Source organism: Emys orbicularis, chromosome 1 (assembly GCF_028017835.1).
Source record: "Emys orbicularis isolate rEmyOrb1 chromosome 1, rEmyOrb1.hap1, whole genome shotgun sequence".
NCBI lineage: Eukaryota > Metazoa > Chordata > Testudines > Emydidae > Emys > Emys orbicularis.
This window is the reverse complement of record NC_088683.1, coordinates 218,615,716-218,634,608: the sequence shown is the minus strand read 5'-3', so window position 1 is coordinate 218,634,608 and position 18,893 is coordinate 218,615,716. Positions and strand designations below refer to the sequence as shown.

The 18,893-nt window shown below is 36.6% G+C and overlaps 1 protein-coding gene across 1 annotated transcript in view; it reads right to left on the bottom strand.

The window, feature by feature from the left end:
- The window catches only part of DMD (dystrophin), a 1,466,768-nt gene that overhangs the window by 1,101,920 nt on the left and 345,955 nt on the right, over nt 1-18,893 (bottom strand). Inside the window, exons 28-30 of the mRNA XM_065405744.1 lie at nt 17,713-17,868; nt 11,268-11,438; nt 524-703 (exon numbers count right to left, since the gene is read on the bottom strand). Coding sequence (XP_065261816.1) covers nt 524-703; nt 11,268-11,438; nt 17,713-17,868 — 507 coding nt within the window. The remainder of the gene's footprint in view (nt 1-523; nt 704-11,267; nt 11,439-17,712; nt 17,869-18,893) is intronic.

The following is an 18,893-nucleotide window of genomic DNA, read 5'->3' as shown; positions in this document are numbered from 1 at the left end:
TACAAGTACAGCTTCTAAAACCTGGAATCTCTCTCTCACACACACCCCTATTATCTGTGTGAGCAAATGACATTGCCCAGCTGAATTTAAGTTTTTTAACCTACTCCCATAATCTGGCATAGCTGCAGAAAACTACAACAAGAGTTGACCAGTTCCCTAAGCTACTTCCTCTTCACAATACTGCCCGTTTGCCTCGCTGACTCAACAGCAGGGCACAGCCCAGAGCCTTGGTGAGGCAGAAAAGAAGAGATGCCAGCAGTGAGTCTCTATATATTTGTTACTCTGCGTACACACCCCCATCCAAATTCTTTGTTTACAACCCACAAAACACCACTGAGGTCAGTGAACATATTGACACAGAATCTGGTGACAGTGCACCCATGTATACATGTATTCTAATGGGGCCTAAAAGTGCAATGTAATGGGGTTGAGCCCATAATATTGACATCCACACCTAGCCATATACTTAGGCTTAGTATAATTTGGTGATGGTGAACTAGAAGCACAAATACTTTTATCTTACCAACAATAGATTGAACCACTCCTCAGCTCGTGAAGTTACTGCTATCCAGTTACTTTTCTGAAGGCTGAGCTTATCATCCACTAGACCTTCTTTTTCCTTAAGCACCGTCCTCAAACCCTCTCCTAGATCACTGATGCTCTTTAGATGGAGCTGGCGTTTTTCAATCTCCTTCTGTGTTGCCTGTGGAAAGTGTACCCGGGATAATTACTTAGTAAATATGAAAGGCCGTCTGGAAATAGAACACCTCAAGAAATCAAAAATTATATTTGTCTCCACACTATGATTATACAATACAGAACGTTAAAACAGAATGCTAATAGGGAAAAAAAAAAAAAAACCCACCTTAACTGGTTTGCTATTATGCTATTACTATGCAGAATAGTCCAAAATTAAAGCATACTCTTCCAGCTCTAAAGACATTTTAAAGATGTCTCATACCCTCAGAGTAGTATTTGACCAATACCTTAATTTCAAAGAGTGTGTATTACTTGCCATTACAGTACATAGTTCCAATGTATCATGCAAGATGTTCAAACTGTACGATGGTCAGAAGTTTTATTATTTAAGACAAAAGCCTAAAAGCTAATTTTTAAATAAGAAAAATTATCTATTAAAACACCATGCAAATCAATATTATAGGATAACTAAACTGAAAATGTCAGTACTTTTTTCATTACAGTATCACAATCCTAAAGGAATAGCAATATTATTAGTTTTAAATACTGTGGGAACCCTCCCCCCGCCCCCAACATCCAATGCAGTCTTTCAGCTGTAACCCTGGCCTCTTAGTCCTATCTGTAGTAAGGTACTATCACTTGGGACTGCACCCTGCAGACTAAAATTCCACAAATGGCCCATTTCTCACAGTAAGAATGAAGATCAAACCTGGGGTGCCGTAAATATGCACATAGTGGTACAGCCCAGCCTCCCAACAGCTCATTGGCCCTCTCATTCCCGTTATGTGCTTAGATTTAAAATTATATGCAAGATTACCCAATGTACTTATTCTGACTAAAATTTGCGATAAAGATGCCAGAAGGTCACCAAGGGAAAAACCCAAAATATAAGTCCTATGTAAACTAGTATGAAGAGACAAACAGAAATACAGCACTAAACAGTAGCCACAGCTAGGATTTGCTGAATTCTCAGGAAGTGGCTCAATTTACCGTCACTTGACACCACAGCTAATCAGTTATTAGGGAAAATTCCTTTCTGACCCAAAGCTGGTGGTTGCTGCTCAAACGATGCAGGCCTGCACCTTTTATCTGTTTAGGGAACAAAGACCTAACTCAAAATGGCAAAGCTCAGAATGGTGAGATGGTTAAAAAATGCTCGGAATGACATACAAAATAAAGTGAGTGGAGGAGACAGCAGCTATAATGAGCAGTCACCAATAAGAGAGCAGGAACTGAGGAATTTTCATGAATACCTAAATACACAAAGGAGCAGAGCCTCAGGCCATCAAGAGATGGACTGGCACAAACCTCTCAACCACCATTTCCTGCATCCAAAAGGCCAATGTCCTTACTGACATAGAACCAAATTTACAGCCAATATCCACCACATCTCATATAATCCCACATTATTAAGCTTATATTAATGTGTTCTCAGTAAAAGCAAAACTTGGCAAACATAAAAAGTAAGGAGAAAAATTACTCCCATTGGTACAACAGCAGCCCCAAGTGCATTTAGCAGATGTTTTTAAACTTACTGTATAGATTTGATGCATACATTGCACTGAGTTAATAATCTGATACCGTATTTTTTCCCCCTCAAAAATAAGTTTTTACAATTAAATTCCAGATAAGGATAAGCAGTTTTAAATGTTCTATCAAATTACAGTATGTAAGCATTGAGGAAGAAAGTTATGTGACAGAATTTAAAGAATATTAAGAAAGGGAATATGAACAATCTTTTCTAAATTTCAGTTCTATGGGACTTGAAACCGAGGTTTGAGATTTTGCCAGCTTCCAGTTAGTCTGGAAGAAATGTAAAGAATCTTTTCCAGCACTATTTTATCTCTTCTGCTCTTGGGGGGGAAAAAAAATACTCAATTTATTTTGAACAAAGAATACTGCTTGGCTTCAGCTTTGGGTGAAGGTTCAGGTCAGTTTCTATTTCATCTGAATGGTTTAGCCCGTCCAGAGTTTGAACATGTTTTGAATGAAACCTTTGAGACATGTTCATTATTACTTATGACTACATTTTTTTATGAAAAACTCAGGGCAATCTTGATGACCATCCCCTCCATAATACACAAACATTAATCCCAACTGGAACTACAAGCTTTGTCTAATCACAATCTAATTTTTAAACAGGCAGATAATTTTTACACTATTAAGTCCAATCTCCACTAATTAAAACTGCAGTTCAAAGTCAGATATGCCCTTCAAGTTGTGACTCAAAGTCTAGTCTGTTGAGCTTCTAAGTTGAGCAGAGCTGGAGTCATCTCTCTCTCTCTCTCAAATACTGAGGTCTTGACCAATTTTTTTCCCCTTCAAATATAAAAAGCTGTTGTTCCAATTACCAAGTGCTCATCCTGTGCTCTGGGCACCCAGACAATAACCAGAAGTATCAATCTCATATGTTAACCACTGTAAGAAATAATAGACTGATCATTCCATCAGAGGTAATTAAGCAACACCTGCTCCCAAATGCTGACCCTGAGTAAGATAAGACAGCTTGCCAAACTATATTGAAATCAACAGCAAAACTCCCATTGATTTCAGTGGGGTCAAAATTCCATCCTATACGTTTCATCAGAAATTCTGGACTGGGTTCACTGAAAATCTGCTTCCTTCAGTTACTACATAATTTCATTTATCTAGTCTTTTTTTTTTTAATATGAAATTCAGAATCCGCCCCCATCTCCATTCACTGTTACTCTGTGTATATTTTTCCACAGTAATAAAATCAGACAACTTTAGCATTTTTTTTTTACACTAGCACAAAAAAGATTAAGTACTTTTAACAGATTTTATATATATAGCAAGATTGAGATACATGTGTAATGACCCCTTTGCAACGTTTGGTATATTTATTTTACTTAAAACTTAAAATTACACACAAAAACTATATTAAAAGAATGCATATTTAGGTTGCAGAGTCAAGCACTAAAAGTTAGGAAATACCAAGTTATAGTTGTTCAGATAAGATTAATTCAGTCACCTTGTGTATTATGATAAAAACATTAATTACATGATCATATACATTTTTTCCTCTACTGCATTAAGTGCACATGTTGGATGCACAATAGTGGCAGAATTAAGCTTTCACAGACAATCGTAAGTCTGGCATTTTCTAACTTTTGAGGGTTTAACTTTACAACATAAATAACTTTCTTCTAATATAGTCTGAGTGTAAGTGTACGTGCAAATATATAGAGTGTCAGATCTTTAGCACACGTCATTTTGTATGTTCTCTATTATTTCTTTTAAAAAACAATTTTGTGGACATTCTTATAAATAAATTTTGGACATTTTCTTAATAAACTTATAAAAATAAAACAACAAAGGATAAGTAGGAGCAAGGAAATCTTTAACATGAAACTGTACAGTGAAGGCTTCCTTTAAAATGTGGTGTTTAGGCTTCTTCAATTATATTTTATAATGATGAAGTAGTACTAGTATACATCAAATTAAGCTGTGTTTGTTCATTTTGCAAGAGCACTAGGACCGTGACTAAAGTAGTATTGAGAATAATACTTTAATTGCATCAGTCATTATTATATTTGCTTTAAAAATTCACAAGCAAGACATGATGGATGAAAGATTCTGTATGATTTCACGCTGGATATATAAATCCCCCAAGTGATCCTAATAACTCACAGAAACCCTATAAAGGAAGGAAGTTAGGTTGCTTAATTCTCACAAGTGGAAATACTGTATTACTCAGACATTGACATAATATCCTTTTTACTATATCAGTCCAGGAATTTATTTATTTATTTATAGCACATCTATTATTTTGACTGTGTTCTGGCCCTTAGCTATGAATCATTTGGCACAATTTTTTTTAGCACATTTTATTTCGTTGATCTCACTGACAGAAAATATATTGCAAGCTACATTAGCCACTGTGATTCAGTGTATTTCGATTTAATTTATACTCATTACTATTATACACTCTAAGCTAAAATATTATATTAATGCCCTAGCAGTTGGATCTGATATGGAAGTTTTCTTGGTAATGCTATGGCATTTCCATTCTGAAAACACAATACCACAGCAATCAAATCTTTTATCAGACAAATCTGGCTTTAAAAGCTTAGGTAAGTTCCAGAGACTTCAATGTCTTCCATGATAGCAATTCCACAACCTCTTGTTACAACTTTTTTTTACTGTTTAATTCTTTTAGTTACAAAATTATTTCTAACAAATTTTTATTTTTCCTGTTGTAAGTTATACTTGTTACTTTTTAGAATAGAATTGTACAAAATGGAAAAATAAACTAGCTTGTCCCTTCCCTGTAAGAGGGCATGACTGTTGTGTACAGAATATTGTGTCTAGTTTTATGTGACTTAAGCAGGCTTTCACTATTTCCTAAGGAGACTTTTTTGCAGTCAAATATCAGTCTTAGGATGTTTTTTCTTAAATTTCAGATTAAATTTGTCTTTACTTAATTTCATATCCTACTTCTGGTTGGACAATCCCTCTGCTTTAGAACCTCTGGTACTGAAACTGAATGGACTGCAATAATGAAGAATAGTGCTGAATAGTGCTGTACAGAAAGGGACTGTCATCTCTCTGGTCAATTATATCCAACATAGCACGTGTCCAGTTTTCACATGGCTATCACCACTGAGGTTTTCCCCTTTCTTTTCTAACTTCTGAAAATTAGTGTTTTCTAAATATTTCTCCACAATGGCCTTTTCCTGGCCCAAACCTCCTCCTACAGCAGTTAACTGGGGATTTGCCATTAACTTCAGCAGGAGGAAGATGGAGCCAAATGCTCACCTTACCAATAGTAGTATATTACAATGAGTACCAAGATGCCTCATTAATCACACACTCCCACACCTGATTCTAGCACCCTTATTCATGATGTACTCATATTTTCTGAAAGATTCCATTGAAATTAAGGTAAGAGCATCAGGCCCTCATTGAACATTACCATATTGTTAAGAAGTAGATCTAGGATGACTTCTCTGTTTGGGCTCTCTACTTTCCAGATCTTCACATTTTCCTGTGTGTAATTCATCAAAGTCCTTGATAATTCATATTATCTATAAAACCCCATAACATGCACTCTCTCTTTCTCTCCGTAGCGTGACAACCACCTCTTTCATCATGTCAAGGCTCAACATTTCTCCTTCCAGAATTGGGGGTCCTGGAGTAAATCAGTCTTGCTCCAAAGGTTTAATTCTTAATTATAAAATCCTAGTGCCATCAATATTGGACTGCCAGTTCATTAATTAGAGTGTATAATAGTAATGAGTATAAATTAAATTGAAATATTCTGAATCACAGTGCCTAACACAGCTTGGCAAATATTTTCTGTCTTTGAGATCAATAAAATAAGTTGAAAGACTTAATTCTGTGGGGTTTGTTCTGTTTGTTTGTTTTTTAACAATGTTTACAGGATAGGCCATAGGGTTGACCTGAGAGGTTTATTTAAATACATACACACAAATAAAAATGCATTTCCTAACTCCGACTGGAAGAGTGCCTCTTCTTATGCTGGCTAGCAATTACCCGTCACCCTTTCCAACTTATTCTGGGCTCAGCTACATTGGGAACCAAGGCCCCATTCCCCAAACACAAACACCAGGTTTCCCTTCTAAAGGGAAACAGCTTTTTACCTAGGAGATGCCTTTTCCCTTTGCTGCACACAAACCTTCTCCAACTTGCGTCTCACCTTTTCTCTCTCCTCTCTCCCATTTGGAAGAGATTTTTAAAGGTTATAGGTTGCCCTTTAATTCGACTCAGGTGCCTATAATTAATCCAAGGTAATCTCTTTTCAGTTCATAGGAAAAAAGACTAACATTCTATGACTGATTTACCTGTCTTCAGTCACCTTTTCAGAACTGTGTGGTCTGATTTTGTCACAATAGATACAGATGTATTAAAGCGGAACATTAATATCCAGGCTTCCCAAAGATTAGAAGTTGTTTATGTTTTAAATCTTTTTTCAACCTTCTTTTAAAGCAGATTTGAAACAGTCATTGGTTTTGTCTGCACAGATTCAACTCCAGTTCAATGAAGTATTGCCTGAGAATTTCCCTATATCTTTAAAAATAATTTTAAAATGCTCAATTACAGCAGTCCTTGCAGGATTTATAATCTCTCCACAGTGCTATGAAACATTAATAATCCTTTATTGGAAAATATGTCTTTGAAGAATTAACACTTATTACATCTGTGACAAAGTTCCTCCTCTATCTTGGTGGGTCCTGCGCTTATTGGCGGATTTTCTTGCCTCAGAGATGCACCATGTGGGTTGGGGAACAGCCCAGAGACCTTCCCCTCTGGAAGAACCCACAGTCCAGGTCAATTGGGAGGTTTGGGGGGAACCCGGGCCCATCCTCTACTCCGGGTTCCAGCCCAGGGTCCTGTGGACTGCAGCTGTCTATAGTGCCTCCTGTAACAGTTGCATGACAGCTACAACTCTCTGGGCTACTTCCCCATGGCCTCCTCCAAACACCTTCCTTATTCTCACCACAGGACCTTCCTCCTGGTGTCTGATAACGCTTATGTTCCTCAGTCCTCCAGCAGCAAACCCTCTCACTCTCAGCTCCTTGCACCTCTTGCTCCCACCTCCTCACACTCGCACCACAAACTGAAGTGAGCTCCTTTAGCCTGCCTTAATTGATTCTAGCAGCTTCTTCTTAATTGGCTCCAGGTGTCCTAATTAGCCTGTCTGCCTTAACTGGTTCTAGCAGGTTCCTGATTACTCTAGTACAGCCCCTTCTCTGGTCACTCAGGGGACAGAAAACTACTCATCCAGTGACCAGTATATTTGCCCTCTACCAGACTCCTGAACCCCACTGGTCTGGATTTGTCACACATCATAAAATTCCTGCTTATTGAATCATACATTCAATGAGCCAAATTCTCCTCTCTACAGCACCTTTACAGGTGTGTGACTTCACTGAAATCAAAGGAGTTGATAAAAGTATAAAAATGGTGTATGGGGTGGAGAATATGCCCGTATATTTATGTAAATATTGCTTTATACATGCTAAAAATTCTCCAAGCAGAACATTCCTGGTAATGGGATTATAAACCCAGCCTGGTCTCCATATATACACTTCAATAAAGGCCTGCTGTTTTCACCCAGTGTTTTTTAGCTGAGCTGATTGAAGCAAAAAAGAGGTGAAGTGACTTGTCGGAGGTCACACAATAAGTGATTGGTTCAGGCTGGATTTGAAGCCAAGATTTTCTAGATACCAGCTTTTTAGTGTAACCACTAAAGCATCACTTCCTCATGAGAATATGCAGTACTATATAATATTTCTGCAGGTTAGCAGAAACAGTAACACAGGCTTGGTTCAACTTTAATTACAGTTCAAGTTGGTTCAACCATTCAGCACATTTCTCGTATATGAAATTTTAATGAACTTTCCTTTCCTTTCTTGATTGTCTTAGGGAGAAAAAAAATTAATGGTCTACCTGTTTGTAGCAACAGTAAGACATAACAAGAACTTCCTACTGTGTAACTGCACTAATCAGCAGACCGCAAACCCTAATTATGCAACTTTTAGAGCATTAAGGTTCATATCCAGTAGTTAAATTAAAATGAATTAAAGACAAACCTTTCCATTTAACCTGCTTCAAGGGTGTATGCATCAGAATTATTTGGTAAAATAAAAAATAAACTAGCTTCCCTGACCACGCAGGGAAATATGTAGATGGTAATGCAGCTACATCTCCATTTCAGCAGAAAGGTACTGTGTAGTTCAGCATTAGCAAACAGTGTTTTTGTTTTCTTCACTGGAAAATGCACCAGGTGATTGGCAGGCTAGTTCTGCATGATTACATACTTCTTCCCTTGAAAATCTGACATTTGTCATTTGCTATGGAGGATGAGATCACAGGATTAACCAAAACTTCATGCAGTCTGATGTAATATGTAGACTTCACCACAGGAAAAAGAAGTAGGTGAACATGAAAAATACTGAGTAGTAATGGGGGTTTCACAAACCAGGGGTAAACTTAAAAGTAAAATAAATAATAATAATAAATAATTAGAATCACATTTTCAAATGTCTCTTGCTGTGATTCTAGATGATACATTTAAAAAGTATATTATTATTCTAGGATGATGACAAGAAAAGCTTATGCACCTTTCAAAGCATTTACAAATAGAGGCAAATCCTTTTCCTATTCACTTGATTAGTGTGGCAGCAAAGCGTATGCCACTAGAAGATTAACCTTTCAAATTAAGGAAAAAAGGCTCAGGTCACATCATATGGTTAAGTAGTTATTAAAAAAAAAAAAAAAAAAAAAAGGGTAAACCAAAACCAAATCTTGTTCCAAACCCTGTATCCACTGCACTCTTCTCAAGGAGTATATACAATGGTGTCCGTATATATCTACAGTACAAGGTGAAGTTCAGTAAGATCTTTCACTTTTTTTTAGGCACAGGTCTACTGAACAAAACTAATTGGGGCGGGGCGGGGGAGAATTAGAAAAATGTTGGCCTGTAAGCATCTACAATTTATATATAACAATATAGCTTCAGAGTTCTCCTTGTTTCTTGCATGTTGTTGAATAACTAGCTTAAGCTTTGGATATGGGCATAATCAGAAGATATGTATAGTTTGAGTATACTGATCACTGAGTTTCACATAATTAAAACTCAGTTATTTTAAAGATAGGCTCAAGGGGTGAGATACCTGCATGAAGTGAAAGTTACAGAAAAGGGGAAGCTAAATGGAGTTTTGCAGTTTCTTTGCCAAAATTTTGAATGCATATTTAAACTAAACCCTTAAAAGATTCATCTATGTCAGATTTTATATGCATGTCTGTAATGATGATGATTGGTTTTGTGCATGTTCTTATTTGGATATGGTGACAGTAATTAAATGGTAGCAACATTGTGGTTATACTTTTTGATACTTGTGATTACCAAACATACATATAACCAGAAGTTCAGTTATATAACAAAATTAATTCTTTACTACATCAAAGTGGCTATTAAGGCGCTAATTGAGTGACTCAGAATATTATGAGCTGGATATCTGTTTCACTCTTTGACCTTACTTCCTGTTTGTGGGTGGGGGTTTTGTCACCATTTTTGAGTTTGCTGTTCCTACAATAAAAGCAGCATGTTCTTTAGCCTATAGCAGCTGTAAGTAGATGGTGTTATTTTACCCTGTGTGGGTCCCTGTACGAAATCTAGTTTCAGATTCAATACATTTCACTGTAATTACACATATTTTTTCTTACATGTGTACCTAGTACAATATCCTAGAACCAGTAGATTAATAATATGGATTATTACTCTCAAATTACATTTTGACTGTGGTGTAACTACAATGTAATTATAGTTATTGTGTAAAAGTAAAAAAGCAAGCAGTGTAAAGTATACACAGGTTGGTTGGTTGTGCATACAAGTATTTTATTTCAATTTTGCCAAAAGGATTTTGTGTATTTTATACCACCCCCAACTTCAATGGTTTTCTTGTTTTTGAGCATGCTTTTTAGTGTCCTTTGTAGTGTAGATCCTTTTATTTTATTTGTTTATTTTATTGCATGGATAGCCCTAGAGTCAGGGATAAAATTACTTTAAGAAGACAAAGTTTGAGAGTCACAAATAAGAAGGGAAAACTAGAACATCCACAGCAAAAAACAAACAAACAAAAAAAACACTGTTGTGATGTGGGATGGCTGAACATATATAAAACAATATTTATTCTGCTGATATTTTATCAGTCTGTTATCTGCAAAAAAATGGAAAGACTGCATTAGAAATTCAAGTAATTCAGCTTGGCCTTGATCAGTAAGATTGGGGAGCTATTTTCAAACAAGATTTATCTTAGAAAGGCTTTGCTATTTTAGGTTATTTATTTCACCCTCAGATACATTTTAGCAGGCATACATGATGCGTGATGTTTGATGTGTCTGCTGGCCTAGTGAAAATGCAGTCTGCAATTTCTTTGACCATATCAAATTATAGTGAACAAAAATGTTGTATTAACTGAGTGAGCACCTTAAAAGCTTTGAGAGCTTAACTTTAAAAATAATGGCATTGTCTTATGTCAGGAGACTGAAACTACAAATAATGACTCAAACACATAGATACTTCCTATGAGTTTCACAGTTAATGGAATGTCAATGGGACTCCATGCTCGAGAAACTATAAATACATGATATATGTTTTTCTAGTAGTATTGGGCTTTGGAATAGCTGTGGGTTTCAAATCTCATTAATGTTAGTAAATAGCTTCCCCCACAGCCCCCAAGTTTTTAACTGGAAATTTAAGGCCAAACAATTTATGCCAAATAATAGCATTATCTACATGTATAGATTGATTTTAATCACCCTAAACTCAAATTCTTGTTCTGTGAGAACAACATACCTCACTAAAATATGACTGCTATCCAACAGGGTTAACGTATTACTGATATGTGCAATAATATGATGCTTAAAACCTTTTAAAGTCACGTTATCATGATGTAACAATGTTGTTCACAATTTTCAACTAATCAAGTTTCCAGATTTCTGTCACTGTTTTATGCATATTCAAGAAAGCTAAATGATAAGTGAAGCATATGTAAATGTACAGTACTCTATATTATTACCTTGCCCCAGGCAACTTCAGCATCCAAATTAGTAGGCATTCCCTCCACCGCCGATCTCTTTGTCAATTCTGCATCTGTCACTGCCAGCCACTCTGTCAGAGCATTCATTTCCTTTCGTAGCTTCCGGGACAATTTCAAACATTTCTCTAACTCTTGTTTTTTTTCTGTCACCTGCATAGGAAAAATATGTGAATTTTAACTCTTTAGTCAAACTAGTTTGTACTTTCCTGCTGGCTTGTATTTTTGTATGCATGTCTGCCTTGTAGTTTGTATATTTACAATATACGATATAACTTTCTTATTCCTCTCAATATTTATAGTTACGATTAATGTATTGCTTATCATGTCAATTTGTCTAAGATGCTTCTGTACTGATAAAATCACATAATTTGTATAAAATTTCAAAATTAAATTAAGTCTGAACTAGTTCACCTCCAGAATGAGGAATAACTAAAAGCTACTCCCCTCCCATTTGAAGACATGTGTGTCATGTTAAATGGCAACAGCTGAATCAGAAATCTTTCCTTATGACTCAGAAGAGGAGCCAAACCCCCTTTTTGGAAACTATGATGAATTTTCCCCTGGATAGTTAAGCACACTAATGCTAAGCCCAACAACTTTCTTTGTGCAGCAACACTGCATCTGAGGCAATTAATATTGTACTCTAATCACTGTGTGAAGTGTGTACAGTAAATAAGACATGGGGCCACACACTGAAGAAGGAAAATAAAACATTGAAAAGTTGCTCACTAAGCACCATCCATTCTATGTACTAACTGAGGCACGAGTCTTACACAAAAGCACTATATGATAATGTAATTAAAAATTGTATCATAATGCCTAATGCCTCACGTCCACCAGAGCTGGCTTCCTCCCACTTCCATCCGTATTGCAAAGAAACCCATCAACTCCTTCCCACTACTCCAACGTGTGGAGGGCTGCCATCTTGTGTACCCTTCTATTAGCCCATCTCCCATGCCGAGATAAAGAACCCCTTCCTCTCCTTCACCTATTGCCCCTTTACACTAGCCTGATCCGATCTCACCCACATAAGGATTCATTCTGGGACAAAGCTGGCTACTGAAAATAAATACTGAATGACTGGATTAATAACATCCCTAAATATGAACAACCTCATCAATGGAGAAAACAGTTTGAAAAATAAAGAGGAAATTTAATTTATGCTCCTTACACATACTTAAATTAGTTTGTCATGCTTTTCTATCACCATTAATTTTAAGAACAATCTTGAACTCTCATGAATTCAAAAAAATGAGAATTAAGAGAGTCTGTTTTCCCCAACTTGAAAGAGAAGTGATCAAAGAAGGATATTTTAGAACTCAGTTATAGGTCATTAATGTTTAAGGAAAATACGTATCTCTCTGCTAACCAGTCACTATTTAAATGAAAGCGTATCTTCCTGAGTTTTATTTTTAATTGTTTTTAAATTGCACAGCCTTTTTATTGATGATCCATTAGTGAAACAAAACAGCATTATACATATTATAGGTGGAGCTTGCTAGCAACACCTTTCATTAACATTGCTTAACACTTTCCATTCTAATACCCTGTTTTCAGTTCCTTATAATTTTTTCCCCAATTTTAAATGTTCTGGCTGAAATTTTTCATGCTTGCTCTCTGCTTTGCGCTGATTATGAGTGTGTACCTTTCAGAAAAATGTTCATTCTAGTTCCAAGAATAAAGTTTTGGGAAAATAGGTTGTTTTGCCAATGTAAATTTTTTTCACCCATTTATTTGAAAAGATTTAGTGTACATAGAGTTTGAAGCTGAAACTTGAAATGTAGGAAGGGGGTCATTCTGGGGTCAGTAATGGGTCTTTTCCTGTCCCCATTAAAATTCACCCAGATATGGCCAAGTTATAAACCTGTGAAAATGGCCATTTGCACATGCTAGCTAGAGCTTTTTAGAGGCTTACTACAAAAATCTCAGAACACTCCATCTCCACTAAGCTCCAGATACATTAAGTATGCTCTCAGCTCCAATTAAACTTCCCGCCCTGGACAGGTTGATGCTGCAGAGATGCAGCAACCCTGTTGGGCTATGGGAAGGTGTATGTGCCCACAGCCAGGAGGAGACCATGAATTCTACTCTCACCTCTTCCACTGACTGGTGTGAATAATTCTGTGCACTTCACAATCCTTAATACTTAACATGCTCTTACCTTAGGAGGTAGGCAAATGCTGTAGCATGTCCTTCCCTTGAACTGAGAGGTTGCAACCTTAATTCAGCCCCATTTGTGTATATACATTATGATATAGTCTTTAATTGCATGAACATATATTGCCTGTTCTAAAGACACCTGCCTCATTCAGTGCATGGGATGGACAGAGAATGAGGTGGAGAACTGTAAGAAGCAAAAGGAAATTCTCTTGCATTTAAGGCACTGAACTGAGGTCCAGAAAAGGTGGGTTCTATTTCAGACTCTGCCACAGACTTCCCATATGAAGATAGGCTCAGACTTCGATGGCTGCATTGTTGCAGGGGGGATCTTAATTCTGTTATATTCTAACTACTGAGTGCTTGACTTTGCAACCGTGACATTCTTTTAGTGATGTTTTTTGTAATTATTCACACATAAGCGTAAGTTGGCACTTGCCCCCTTAGCCACTCGTCCAAAATACTCCAAATCTGCTTACTTTTAGGAAATACTGTAAAAAACCATCTAATTCTCAGGCATGAAAATTCAGGCAACTTAAGAAGTTGTTTATTTATGTAAATTACATTTTTAAATATTGTAGAGAACTTACAGAACCATGAATGTATGCTGTATTTATTTTTGAAGATACACATGTATAAACACAATTAACTTTACAGTTTCGTTGTCTTTTGCTTCTGTATGTTCTTTATGTAATAGAAATAAAATTCCATGATTCAGAGATCTACTGTATGTGCCCAGAAGCTAATGTTATATTGATTTTCCCCTACTTTGTTAATATTAATTTTTAAATCTATTTTTAAAAGAAAAATGGGAAACACTGCCATCTTAAGGCCTTTTGTTGTATACAATAACCCCAAATAGAATGTGTGCCATTTATACTAAAAAACTGCTAATTAGCATAGTTTCTGAGCTATTATTTTCTTTTTATTGAAGTGATCATTTTTACTTTTGATATTCTGTTACAGAACTGTACTGGTAGAGAAACCGCAATGATTTAGTAAAAAACCAAAAACAACTCTTCATAGAACTGAAAATATTTTGACATAAAACACAAAGGAACTCACTTAAGGACTCTCTTATGGCTTTAAGCCACATTCCTGGATGGTGGTAGATTGCTGAGGAAGGACTGTGAACCTGCTGTAGGCCTTGCCTGAGAACGTGCAGTGTCTCAGGGAGGACAAGGCAACACACTCAGTGGACTGCCCCTCCCATTCCCTTTCACATGGTCCAGCTCCCTTTTATGCTGACACAATACCCAGGCAGGGACATAACTCCACCCCTCCTTGACTGCCAAATGGGTTCTAGCCCTGCAGAGCCATTCACAAGTAAGGTAGCCATCCCAAAGCATTATAAGTGTGTGAGACAGATATGTTTCGTATAAACATATGTGTGCGTACACACATATGCACACACACACACCCCACATGTGATGGTGATACACAAGTGACACATTTAACCTTCTGCACTCTCCTAACTAACCCATCTCTGTGAGGGCCATTTCTAAATTTTAAAACCATTGAGGGGCTTAAAACAGATGCCATTTAAAAAAATACGTGTGCCAGGAAATTACTTCTCCTCCCCGCCCCCCATTTGCACAGAATTCTCACGCCAAGCCCAAACTATACTGCCTTTAGACTCTGGACAGACAATATACAGTCCTGAACCAGTGGTAGGTTTGAGGTCTGATATCACAAGACCCATTAGGACCAGAAATAGGAGTTTTCTTCCATTGCAAGATAGTTTCCTAGCTTTCAACTGGAACACAGGCACTTGTTTCTAGTTCCCAAAGGTCACAAAATTATTGGACCTTAACATGATATTACTATGCATATTTTTAAAAAAGTCATGTTTGGTAATAGCTAGACATTTCTAAAAATGTGTTAATTATATTTGTCCCAACTATCTGAGGCCTATACAGTATATGGCCCCAATTCTGAAAAGCACTTGAGCACGTGTTTAAGTCTAAGCATCTCTATTTAAGACAGTACTTAAGCATACACTTAACTTTAAGAATGTGCTTAAGTAATGTCTTGTATAGGGAATCGTCCCTGAATCAGGGCATATATAAGTATACATATAAGCATAAGCATGAGACAATAGATTTGGGTCCAATTCACGAAGTCCAAATTTAGGCAAAATTCTCAACTGGAGTTTGTCTGAGTAAAGATGGTACACTGGACCCAAATATTTCAACCCTGATTTTTATTTTACATGAATTATTTTTCTCTTCAAAACAAAATATTTGGTAAAATATTTAGATTTCATTAGAATATGCAGTTGGGGGAACTGAAAAGGTTACATGCATATCAAAATACCGTATGTCATAGCCTGGGTAGCTTTGTTTCACTAAAATTGTGAACTGTCACGCCAGGTAAAAATAAACATGAACTATTAATTCTATATTAACGAAAATAAACAGAGCACTTTAGGCCACTAATTGCTCTCTAACTGCACATTTCATCTTTTAACTAGTCCAAAGATACAGGTGCAGTCATTTCATGCAATTTTTTTTTTTAATGCTAAATGTAGTCTTGGAATAAATGGCATAGTACTATTTAATTTAAAGAAGTTATCAGAGATAAACCCAGTGTGCATGTATTACAAAGCACATCTTAACCCCCAAGCCACACTTTTTAAAGTTGATCAAACATGCCTTATTGTATTAAATGTGCTGAGTAAAATATTTAATCTCAAATGACAATGTCATCCAATCTTTCTGAAGAAGGCTTTCAGTTGTTCCAGCACTCAGAAGATTGATATTTGTTAATATCTTTGTTTATTTTACCTCTCTAGCAATTTCCAAACTAAATATAGATAATTGCCTTGATACAGGTCCCCAAATGAATATTAGTTCTTCCAAAAATAATGTAATTCTTAAAGGTTATTGTATTGAGGACGGTCGGGTTTGATCACCACCATGTATTTAAATCACAGTCTGACTCTTGCAGCTAATAGGGACTCTCTTTATTAGCTATTAACTAGCTGTTAATTTAGCTTAATAAATTTTAATCTGACAAAAAATCATGCATTTTCTGCTACTCTGTTTATTAAAATTATATTTATGTCTGCAATAAGCAAACATTTTAATCATAACCTTCATTCTACAGGGTGCATTCAGCCACTTAATGCACCAAATTTACTCCAGTGCTACGGTTTTAATTAAGTCCTGTGAGCTGTGTGGTCCCAGTAGGGGCAAGAGGAGGAAGAGAATAGATTAATCATGTGTAGCTGTTAAATGCAACATTTGCATGAACTCTCTTCTAGAGAGGAATACTGCAACTCCTCCATGGAGCCTCTGGATGGGGTTGTGCTTCAAAAACAGCATAGGTGGAGATGGGGGTGAGGGGCAAAGGAGGGCATTGACCCCCAAGCCTCAGGCAGGCAGCAGAGGAGACAGGGGACAGGCTGCTCTCAGTTTGCGCCTCTGAGGCAAGGAGTCAGAATGTTGTTTATAAACAGAGTGATTAACAGGTGATTAAGATCACAAAGGGCTGGTAGGATGTTTTCCTAAAGTTAAATAATCTGTTCCAAACTTGGTATGGTTTGCATATAAAAAAATCAGTACCTACCACAGTGCACATAAGAATGTCAACAGGCATGCAAGGGTTCCAACTGGAGACAGTGCACAGCCACCTGAGGCATGTACAGGGGAAGAGTTACCACACAAAACCCATCAAATGTGTGTATAGTCACATGCAAGAAGCCAGCTACAGTGGTATTAAAATTTCCCCATAGGGATGCTGCAGTAGCAACAAGCATCTTGGTCAACTGACCTTTTCATCGTGGCCTGCAGAATGAGACATTTTGAGTCCTATGCAAATAAGAACTGGGAGATCTCTCTTTCTTGTAATGTAATCCACAGAATGAAAGAACTGAAGAACCAGTGATCTGATCTAGAGATGTAGCCCTACCTAGAGTGCTTTTAAATTGGTGACTGGTAAATAGCCTATCTATCTAAAAAAAGTCTTTGGAAGACAAAAAGTAAGTTTAATTTTAGGAAAGAATAACCTTAAAACCTGATAAAGAAATCAATATTACATGTCTCTGGGTTTTGCATATTTTCTTGGACCAAACTGAATATTTATCTAATTGATTGGTTTTGGCTTCCTAACAAGGATTACACTTTTATAAACAGAGGCAGGATTGATTTCAGAGACTTAAAAGGAACAAACAAACAATAAAAGTTATCACACAATACAAAGAATGTACTTAGCTTTAAAAGCCAGAAACAGAGCCTGGTTTTGCATTGTAAATCAGAGTACATACCAGAGCGCCCAATTCATTATACTGCAGCTTCAAAGCTGTAAGTCTTTCATCCAGTTCTTTGGGGTTCTCTGTCTGTTGTTTCTGAACAATCTGACGTCCAGTTTTTATCACTGTTTCCACTTCAGACTTCACCTCACTCAAGCTTTTATACAATTTCTAATCAAATCAACACAGGAGAGAGAAACACCACAATTAATAAAATAAATGAATAAAAGCAATGCAAACTTGGGACTGAAGTGATTATGCAGAACTACCACCAATCTTGGCATTGTTTGGTGCATAAGAGCCTCATCTGACGACCCTCAACTCCTATGGAAACTGAAGGGAATTGAGAATCCGCAGTATTCTAGTTACGTATAAATCACACACAGATAATGCACAAGTGTTTACAAGACTGTTAGAGCTTTATTTATAAATCAAAACTCAAATTATATGTCCTTGTCTACATTAGACTTATTCATTTAGAATGTTCTGCCATTGCTGGTTTTACTGCCCCACCAGTGGCAGCCATAGTGGGAGTGCTGAGGTAGTCAAGAAGCCAGTGGCCACCAGAATTCGTAACATCATAAGACAAAAGGTCTGCTCTGGGCTGGTTTGGACAATACAGCACTTAAAATAATAGCAGCTGCCCTGTACCTACTCATGTCCTCTACCACCCACAATCTAAAAGCCTAATTTGGAGTGGAAATCTGACAGTTCCCCATACACTAAATCCTTAGCGCAGATTTCCTCTTCCATTTAGCTATGTTTAATATTGCTTTTAATGGCCTAAAAAGCAAAGAGATTTACTGCCTTTTAAAGCAAAAATATATTATCTCTCTCCATCTATCTTTTCTAATTGTTTCAAATGACTAAGCAGCAAGTGTGGACAAAACAAACATTTATTTAAGTAATGACATGCAATCAGTGTGCATAGACCATGCTTTCCCCCTCACCTTTTGAAAGAATGACAGTTAAAAAAGAGATAGCACTACTTGTCTGCCCAAACCCTGATTCCCTGGAAACAACAACAATATCTACATATAACAGGGTTGTCAAATAACCTGGTATCCAAAATAACTAATCTAATATTTGGCACCCACAGAAATTATTTGGGACAAACCTTATTCAACCAACGTGCTTAACTTTTTTCTGTTTAAATATGTAAGTTTAACTTTGTTTCCTTCATTTCATTAAAATTG